The sequence below is a fragment of the Peromyscus eremicus genome, chromosome 2, assembly GCF_949786415.1.
Source record: "Peromyscus eremicus chromosome 2, PerEre_H2_v1, whole genome shotgun sequence".
Classification (NCBI taxonomy): Eukaryota; Metazoa; Chordata; class Mammalia; order Rodentia; family Cricetidae; genus Peromyscus; species Peromyscus eremicus.
The window spans coordinates 69,140,654-69,151,013 of NC_081417.1; the positions used below are offsets into that span (position 1 = coordinate 69,140,654).

Genomic DNA, 10,360 nt, shown 5'->3' on the forward strand with positions numbered 1-10,360 from the left:
CATCAGATAAATCATTCTTCCTGTATTTTCCAAAATTTCAGTGTTTAAATTCTCTTGTGATTGTGATTTTCTTAAAACTTTTTTTTTTTGGAAACCAGGTCTGAACATTGACAGCCCAAAACTAAAATTATGTGACTATTATTTATTGCACACCTAGGGAACAAACGTGACTTTGAGAGGAAAATGTAGTTCTGTGTCACACAAACTGGGTACTTGAAGAGGAATGCCAAGCCAGAAGGTACATCAAGTCACTCCTTACACTCCGCAGGTTGTGAAAGATACTTCTCTGTTGCAGCTTAGTATTTTCAAATATCCTCAAACTAGAAGTCTGGACTGGCTGTTCTCAAGCATGGCTGCATACTGGAATCACCAAAAGAATTTTTATTTAATATAATGGAGTTTCTAGTGTCATTCAGCAAACAGGAAAGATCAGCCACTTGACTTCAGTGAATACCCAAAGCTGAGGCTCCTGACTGTTAGTGCCAGTCATGTCTAGCATAGTCAAAGATGGTGAAATGCAGAGTCCACCAACAAGAGTAGAGAAATGAGCAGTACCAACGGAAGGTTTATACACGTTTTATTTCTGTTTCCGTTGCTGTGCATCCTTCACAACCAACCCCTGGTAAGTATGTTTGTTAAAATGCCCTTCTCCACCCCTAGCTTCTGAGCAGCTTCCCTCAGCAGTTGCTGTGTGCATGGGGGCCTGGCTTTCCTCTAAAGCCTGTTCTTTCTCGGGGGCGTGTTCTGGAACACGGGGAACTGGAGGTATTCAGAGACTATTGTGTGACATGCTCATACTCGTGTTTCAGCAGCTGATTCAGCTTTTCTCCTGTGTTTGTGATTCACGTATATTGTGTTTTAAGCAGTTCAATCAAACTTTATCTAATCCCCAGGGTTGATTGAAGCCTCTCAGCTCTCCAAGCAAAATACTCAGGAGAGCTGGAGGCTGGCTGGTGGGTGACAGGATCTAGTAGGTGTAGGAGGCTGTGAAGAGCGACTGGGTGGCCGCAGCACCTGAAGAGCCTGTGTGAACATACTGTCCTTGGGCTGCCTGGCAGTTGGCCTAAAAAACAAACATAAGAGAAGATACTGAATTAAGGGACCACAGCCCCTGGCTCGATACTCTCTGCTGCTCATTTGAAACCACCTACACGTCCATTTGATTATTTTAACTCTTTCTAATGATGCTGCTGAATATTGCTGTTGGTACCACCTCCTTCTGTCTTCTTCCTTGTTATCATTTGAGGTTTGTGGGGCGTATTGCCCATCGCTTCCCTCCTTCGTGTCTTTCTGAGACCAATAATAGTCTCTTACAATCTGGTATCCTCTTGGTCCTTCTACCTTCAGTGACCCTCACTCCCCAACCTCCCTCTTGCCTCAGGCTCCTTTTACTTCACATTTATTCATACCATCCTCTCTCCTATTTCTTTAAACTCCAAATTCCCTGAGAACAGTGCCTGTGTCTGACTTGTTCTCCCCGGTACTTGCCTCATTGAGCATATTTTAAACCTAATATTTACTAGTAGACTAAAAATTATTTTGGCTCTTGTTTCCCCTGAACACCTTTCTGGGTCTTTTCCCAACAATACTTTTTTGTTTTTAAATAGAATATCTTTTATTTATTCTTTGACAATTTCATACATGATATATATATATATATATATATTATATATATATTATATATATATATATAAAAAACCTCAACTTCTCTTTTCCTACTTCCTCCAGGAATCCCCAACACTTCGCCTCTGTGCTTCATGTCCTGCCCTTTACAGTTTTTGTTAATAACCCACTGAGTCCAATTAGTACTTCATGTTAAAATTTCTAACAAAATTCTCAAATGGGCGCCTTTCCCTTCTTTGGTGGAACTTTTTTGTTGAAGGTCACTGGTATGCTCTTCAATGCTAATCTCAGGACCTTTGCTTTTAATTTCTCTGTAGTATGTTGTATTGACTCCTTGAAACTCCTTTATTTGTTTCTAGAATCCTTGGTTCATCCTACTATATAACTGCTGATTTTCACCACATCCTTTCTTGTTCATATTTCCAAATGAAAGGCATCTCAAGTTCAGGCCTTGATCCTCCAACCTTCCCTCTGAAGTGCCTTGATTGATAATGCCTTTCTATCTTCTATCATCAACTCTCTGACTAGGAGAGAAAATCAAAACCCTTTCTAACCCCAGCCTTCCTATTTAGCTGTTATATCACATTTTTAACACTTAATAAACACTATCTGTAGTAACATTCATGGACTGTAGGGAATCATGCTTCTCCAAGAAAGACAGTAAGGTCTCACATATCAACTCTATGAAGAAGATAAAAGTGAGCAACTTCTTACCAGGGCTCGCTTCATGAAAGCTTCCTGAGTTGCCTTCTTGTTTTCAGCCTTGCCACTCCAGGCAGCCAGTGCACTAGCCTGGAGTGCTCTTCCATATGAGAAACTCAGTTTCCAGGGCTTTGGCAGAGGGCAACGGTTGATAGCATTGAGGTTGAGTGTAGCATCCTCCTCACTCATGCCTCCAGACAAAAAGCAGATACCTGGAATGAGAGAAGCCATTCTACTACATTAGTCCCAGTTCAGAAAAAACAAAAAACAACAAACAAAAACAAAACAAGCAATAGGCCTAAAAGAAATATAATGTCTTAATCTTCTACTGGATTTCTGTGGAAGGCAGTTTGCCCTTGCTAAGGCTAGTTGGGCTAAGAAGAGAAGGGCTTTAATAATGAGTGTGGTGAAATGTTGAGTAAATATACATATGTGAGCCTTCAGATAGACTGAAGATACTTGTCATCACACAGTAGGTGATAAACTACTGGATGCCTGTGAGGTAGAAGATGGTATCTTGTTTCAAGGATCCAAACAGGCTCCACACAAATACACACGTTTGTGGCTCTCTTCCAAAAGATATGAGCTAAGACCTTAAGTCCAAGGAGAAATAAGGCATTACCAGGAACAGCTGCAGGAACAGTGCGGTGGAGAGCGGTGACAGTGGCCATAGCCACTTGCTCTGGTGTATACTTCTTGGTGCAGGCATGTCCAGCAGTCACCATGTTTGGTTTTAGCAGGGTGCCTTCAAGGTAAACATGATGATCATTGAGGGCCTTGTAGACAGCAGCCAGGACCTGAAAAACAAGGGGGCCAAACAGATGAAATTTGGAATAAATTCTAGAATCACATGACTCCGGCGCTTCTGAATTACAAGGGTGCAAGATAAAGTAATCTCCATGTGTCTCTTGGTGAAAGCTTCTGAGACCTCCAGGTATCCTCTGGGCCATGTATTTGCAAAGCATGTCATTGAGCCTAACTATATTGGACCATCTCTACCACTAGCTGTTCCTCTGCATGGACTACTATTATGGCTCTGTTTCCTGGAGAATCCTCATTCTTTCTTCCCATTTCCTTGGTCAATGACATCATTTGAGACTGCCTTGATTCAATAGTTTGTGACATCTGAACTATCCTCCACTTTTCTGTGGAATCTTAATGATAATAATAACATACATTTTAGAAACAGTTTTTTCACATGCTATTTCAGACAACACAATTCCTTTTACAAGTGGAGAAATCCAGGTTAGGCAATATTATATCTGTCATACTTTCTTATGATTTATGAAGAAAATCACCATCTTTCAGAACTACTATGACTGGTTTAGAAAATCCCATATGAACAATATGATTCATAATTTATCATGTGAACCTTTTATTTTAAGACAATGTACACATAGGATTGAGGTCCAAAAGAGGCAATATGCTTTGCCCCAGGTCCTACAGTAAGCAAAAGGACCGTAAATTCCAAATCTTGTTACTACAAGATACTATACAATAAAGTTAAAGGGCTGACAGGCACCTCTTTACCTTTCCCAAACTATATAATGACACTAAAGTAAAGATTATTTCTGAAATTCAGTGATGTTTAAGTAAAAGCTTTTTCTTTAAAAAAAATTAACTGGAATAGAGAACTTTATGTTTCAAACCGACCTTCTCAGAAACATACTGGCAGTGCTCTAAGTCGTGGTCTCCATCAGGCAGCACCTCTGGCTCAACGATAGGTACCAGTCCATTCTGGAAAAGAAAGTGGAGGAGGCACAAAAATGAGGGATGCTCACTGTGGTCCTCTGCCAGGGCACAGCCAACAGATGTGGCTGATAGAAAAGGAAGGTATTAGGAAGAGGTGCTATGCAATTTAGCTGAAGGTGATCAAAGGAAACATGGAGTACCTAGTGAGCACTGTGGTGTAGACACAGCCACACAGAAGGGAAGTTAAAGAAAAGCTTTTCTGGAATGGGTTTAAAAATGCAAACCTTTCGTTTCTTTATCTTCTTCTAACTATAAACCATTCTAGCTATCTAAGAAACTGGTGGCCATCCTTTAAAGACAGCCAAGCTTAATAGCCAGAAATACTCTCTAGTATGAGTTAAGAAATTGAAGGAGAGTTTACAGTTCTCACTGGAAATTTCCAGGTAACCACAGCTCTAGTAATCTGAACAAAATACCCACAAGTTACAAATCAAATTTAACTCTAACCCAGAGATACTTCAGCACATGTCGCCTGGAAATGTTCGCATCCAGGCACCATCCTAGAAGAAACAGGTTGAATTGAGCCTCTGTCCAAGTTTGCATCACCCTCTAGCTAGGGACTTAAGATGATCATCACTTGGCCACTGTGGAGTATAAACAAGCAGATTTCCTGACTCTAGAGCAGGTTTTCTCAACTGGTGGGTCATGACCCCTTTGGGGTTGCATATCAGATACCCTGCATATCAGATATTGATTACATTATAATTCATAATAGCAGCAAAATTACAGTATGAAGTAGCAATGAAATAATCTTATGGTTGGGGATCAACACAACATGAGAAACTGTATTAAAAGGTTGCAGCACAAGGAAGATTGAGAGGCACTGCTCTAGAGCCTGATTATTTTAAGATTTGGCTTATGGGACAACAGTAGAGGGCAGTCATTGATAGCATTGATCCTGAAGTCATAGTTTAATAGGACTCCTACTGGCTTGTGGAACCAGAGTTCTCCCTATACATGTGGCTATAGTTAAGGTAATAAAATATGATGTATAATATACTAATATATATATTTATATCCATTAGTAAGGGGAGGAGATAGATTGTGCTTGATTATAATGAAATTGAAAAAGGCTCTGAAGAAAGGAATAGTCTACTTTTCAGCTCATGGTGAAAGGAGAGCACCTGCTGACAGATGCTGGCATAGCGAGCCAGAGCATTGGCATTTTCTTGGATAGCAAGGCTGGAGGGACACTGGTCAGCAATCCTCAACACAGCGCGCCACTTCCCAAAGTCAACACCGTCTTTCTTATACTGAGCACAGCGTTCGGAGAGGCCATCAAGCCCTGCAAGTCACAACAGGGGGGAAAGAAAGGTTTTGTACCCTGTACCTGGTCCATGAGGCCCCTGATAAAGTGAAGGAATTTTTCAATGGTTTATCTTTGAGAACTGAGAATACCCAAGCAAATAAACATGGATCACAGTACAGAGCCAGAAGACCTAGATTTAATAACCTCAGTTTTGATATACATATTTGATATACTCTAATGAAAACCTGGGAGCTCATAGTCAAAAACCATCCTCATAAATGTGGAAATTGGGGCTGCTGGTGTTTAAATGTCTTGACCTTTTAAATTTTGAACTTGTGAAAAGTGACAGCTGAGATTCAAATTCTGTTGAGCTAACCTGATGGTGCAGCTAACTTCTTAGACAGTGAATAGCTTTCAAAAAGATCTGTATAGCATGTTATGGAACAAGGATCTAAACTGACTCCCAAACCAGAGGACTTTCCTCTCTACTGCTCCTGGAATTTTCTGTAAAAATAGTGGTCGCAGGTGCAGTGCGTCTGTTTTAGGCAATATACTGCAGTAAGCACTATATTCCCTATAACAATTGTGCAAAGTAGGTACTGTCGCCCAAGGCCACGAAGTTATTAAACGGAAGAAGTAGGACTGATGTGTGGTGGATGCAGCTCAGTGGTTGGATGCTTGCTCTGCAAAGCCTTGGGTTCAATACCAAGTACCACATAAAGCTGAGTATTCTAGCTTATTCCCATAATGCAGTACTCTGTAAACTGAGACAGCGGGATGGGTTGTTGTGAGTTCCAGGCCAGCCTGGACTATAGAGTGAGACTCTTTCTCAAAAAACAAAAACAAGGTTGACCACATGGCTCAGTAAATACAGATGCTTGCTGTCAATGGTGACCTGAGTTTGAGCCCAAGAACTTACACACTGGAAAGAGAGAACTGATTCTTCTGACCTCCACACGCGCGCACACACACGCACGCACACACACACACACACACACACACACACACACACACACACACCATAAAAACAAAACAAAAAAAGGATTAGGGATATAGTTTAGTTGTGGAATGATTACCTAGAATACTTAATTAAGGTCAACCTGTAGTGAGTACAGGAGAGAAGAAAGAAAAAGAAGAAGGAGGGAGGGAGGGAGAGAGGGAAGGAGGAAGGAAGGAAGGAAGGAAGGAAGGAAGGAAGGAAGGAAGGAAGGAAGGAAGGAAGGAAGGCAGGCAGGCAGTCTGGGCTGGATATGTACCTCAGTGGCAGAGCTTTTGCCTAGTGATGTTTGAAGACCCCTGGGTTCCATCTCCCAGCACCAAGGAGTGTTGGGGTGATGGAAAAAACAAGAAAACAAACATGTGGGTCTATTCACTGGTGTTAGAACCAATAGTCACATTTCTTCCTTTTTCCTCCTTCGCTTGCCCTCAATTCTAGCCCACGTGGCATTCTTTGTCTTATCAGTAGGCAAAGTTCTTACCCTGAATGGTGGTTTCCTTGTTTGTTCCTGCAAGGGGAGCACCTCCTTGGTCCAACTGTGGATAAGAACAATGAACAGGTTGTCAAACAGGAGTGAGACAGCAAAGCTCCTAGGGCTGTTCTCACCTTTCACAAGCAAGCAAATTAGGGAGGCATCTGAGTTGCTAGGGGCATAGTTCAGCTCACAGCAGAAGGGAGCTAACCTGCTGGGAACACAGTGTCAGTCCTGACATTTACTGAGCATCTGCTCCTCCAGGCACTGTGTTCAGACCGGAGGAAAGAGATTAAGGATGTGACTTGGGCTCAAAGTAACAGAGAGGTAGGGAGCCTGTGTGCAAGCAAGTGACAGCACCCCATGGACATCAGTTTTCATTCCTACTCTCTAGAATAAGGGCAGGAACTAAATCTGCCTTGGCATTTTGTGTGAAGGATTAAGGAGTGCTCGCAGTTGTGTGCACTCAACGGATGCTGCTTTTCACTGGAGAACTGACTGCATGCTCTCTTGAAGACTCGGGAAGAGGACAGAACAAGCGCTTTAATAAAAATAATGGCTGTTAACTGAAAAGCTACAGGACAGGATCTGCTTTAAAACTTCATTTCACCCTTGTATTATGCACGAAGTAGGTACTAATCGTCTTAAGAAATGAGAAATAGTGGTGCAGAGAGACTAGATTCCTCGCAAAATCCTGGTTGAAAAGAGAGCAGCACTGGAATAGCAGTCTGGGAGAGGATCTAGGCCTCCATCAGGGAAGGAGACTGGGAAAGGGTGAGAAATGAAGGGGCACTGTTGAGTTCAGGCCTTGGACCGCCCAGTGTGCTGGGAGTGTGCACAGGAGAAGGCAGGGTGAAAGAGGAATGAGAGTATTCACCTTGATGCCCACCACAATTCCCTTCTCCTTGAGAATGTTTCTGAACAGCTTTCCCTGGCTGTCCTTCTGATAGAGGGTCTCGTGGAAAAGGATCACTCCCCCGATGCTCTTGTTGATGGAATTGTCAACAGTAAAGAGGATTTCTCGGAACTGCCTGCGGTTCTCTTCAGTGTTTTCCACCTTTATCCTCTGTAGGCGGTTCCCCATGGTGCCTAGAGATGGGCCAAAGGCAGCATGAGGAGAAGCAGAAGCAGGCCAGTGCTATCCTGTTGTCTTGCCCACACTCAATATTCTCCATCAGGGTGAAAAACAAGGACCCCTTCACCTTCCCTTTAAACTCAGATCTCTGAAGTTCCTGTCTGCGTTTTGGTCTTCAAAGAGGGAATATTAGTTGCTCTAAGATTGATGACTGGGGAATTTACAGGCTGCCATGCAGGGTCAGATGGACATGGAAGGTCTGTGGGATGTGGAAGGCCCTCTAGCCCTCTCCTTTCTAGTCCTAAATCTCACTGGATATCCATGCAGTGGAATGAGGGATGGGACAGGCCCTTAACTTTAGCTCTTATTATTTTAGGGTAGACTATGCAAGACTGTTCTACACTGCCCTGTGCCATCCTGTGATTTCCTCCATCACAAGCCCTGCCAGAGTCTAGGTGTCTCCCTAACTAGGCTGGCTTAGTCTAAACTGACTTCTCATTAGCAGCAAGTCCAAGCTGGGATAAGGCAGATCTCACTACCCAGTTCTGTTTTGCAAACCAAATCTAGCTCATTTTCTGTTTACCTTCAGGGCAAGTTCTCAATACCCTGTCCATGATATACAGTTGTAAAGAATCGATGGCTACTGATTTCTCCTTGGTTATTGAATTTCTGACTTCTACAGGCTGGATTCTTAATATAGAGGGCTTGAGTTTCTTCCTTTGGTCTAGACTTTTCTTATTAAGACTCTAGGGCTCTAAAGATCTATACTCACCAACTATGAGTACATGAACCTTTACTTCCTCTGAGAGGAAGGAGACTGATTATCAAGTTGCCTTTTCTGGGTGTAGAAGTATGGGTATGCTGTTGTGTGGCATGACTTTCTTACACTTACCTACAGATTCATCTGCAGCCAGAATGCCCTTCCCATTGGCAACAATGCGCTGGGCAATGTCTGAGAGCTCCTTCTTCTGCTCTGGGGTGAGGGCTGGAAATCGGTGGGCCATGGTGACAGGTCTAGAAAAGAATACCAGACAATTGTTCACAGAACTGTGGGTGGCTTCAGTGGATGGTGACCAGGACAGTTAAGATGTGCAGACAGGCTATATGGGCGCCATTGACACTTCTGGCCCATTTCCATTGAGCCCTGTTGGGTCCCCTTTGCCTGAGTAAATATAGTCATTCATGATGAATGAAGATAAGATATGAGATGTTCAGGATGAAGGCAAGATGTCAAATATCCATGGTGGCCTTGAACAGAAGCTTTCCCAGGAGGTCTTGGGGATCACTGACCCTGAGGTTGAACCAGTTAATTGGTGATGCACTAAAATCTGGCAAATGGAAGGAACTTCAGAGCAGACTGACTCTCTGTCCTGTGGATTCCTGGTGCTGCAGGGTATTCTGAATAGCTATGACTGTCCCCCACTTTTCTCTGTTAGTCTCTAGTCCCAGAAGATTATTCTAGGGAACAATTTTAAGAGGGGAAATGGATGCTTGTCCTTAAAACTAACCTCCCTCTGACTTTGGTTAGAGCAGGTGAGGCACAGGGTTAACTTTATATTTAACCATCTATGAGACTACTTGGGTTACACCACTGAGAAAATTTCCCAAAACCTCTGGACTAGAGATTTTGGCCTTTGCTGAAGTCACATGGTGGTCCCTGCTGCAGTTATTCCTAGCTTCACTGCTAAGAACAGAGAGATACCTCTACACATCCAAGCAGTCTTCTCAGAAGTAGCCCAAGCTCCAAGCTGGAAGAAGGCATTGCCACCCAGCTTTATCTTTTAGCCACTCTTCCCATTCTCTGCATCCTTTTGGGGAAAGCTCTTGGGACTCTGTCCCTTGATACAAGGAATCAGTGCCTGCTGAACTAATTCATGAGAAGGTGTAACTGACAATCTCACTGTTGTTACTCTCTACATCACTACAGATTCTTGCTCTAGCCCAGTACTGTCATTGGGCACTAGGGCAAGCCAGGGGCAACATAGTTAGAGAAAATTATTTCTAAGACTACTAGTCCCAGCCACAGAAAGGGGCTAGTTTATATATTATGTTTATGTATTATGTCTAGCATCAAGGATTTTTAGCTTCAGATCAAGCCTTCAGATCTTCAGATGAGCAAAGACCAACCAGAGTGGTAACCTTCAAATCAAAGTATAGAAGCCCCCTTTCAGTTTAGGTATTGGCACAAATAAGTTGACAGTTACCAAAAAAAAAAAAAAAAAATGCCCTTACTAAAACAAAAGGAAAAACTCATCCAGTAGTAATAACACATTATTGTCTACTGGCAAACATTCTGCCAATTGCTTGCCATTTACCATGCAATTTATTCCTCACAGTAATCCCAGAAAGCAGTTCAATTCTGTCCCTCTCTGGCTTCCATAGGCTCATATATTTTATATTCAGACACCAGTTGTTGAAACTATTTGGGGAAGATTAGAAGGTGTGGTCTTGTTGGAGGAGATAATGTCACTGGGAGCTGGCTTTGAAGCT

At 42.6% G+C, this 10,360-nt stretch overlaps 1 protein-coding gene across 1 annotated transcript; it reads right to left on the reverse strand.

Moving 5' to 3' along the window:
- Window positions 1-595: 595 nt before the first annotated feature.
- Window positions 596-8,882, reverse strand: Aldob (aldolase, fructose-bisphosphate B). The gene is made up of 8 exons (XM_059255755.1): window positions 8,763-8,882; window positions 7,673-7,884; window positions 6,805-6,859; window positions 5,202-5,362; window positions 3,979-4,062; window positions 2,948-3,122; window positions 2,338-2,537; window positions 596-1,063 (listed from the first exon to the last, which is right to left on the reverse strand). Exons 1-8 carry the CDS (start codon window positions 8,872-8,874, stop codon window positions 968-970), a joined length of 1,095 nt encoding a protein of 364 aa, XP_059111738.1. The 5' UTR covers window positions 8,875-8,882; the 3' UTR covers window positions 596-967.
- Between the last annotated feature and the right edge of the window lie 1,478 nt (window positions 8,883-10,360).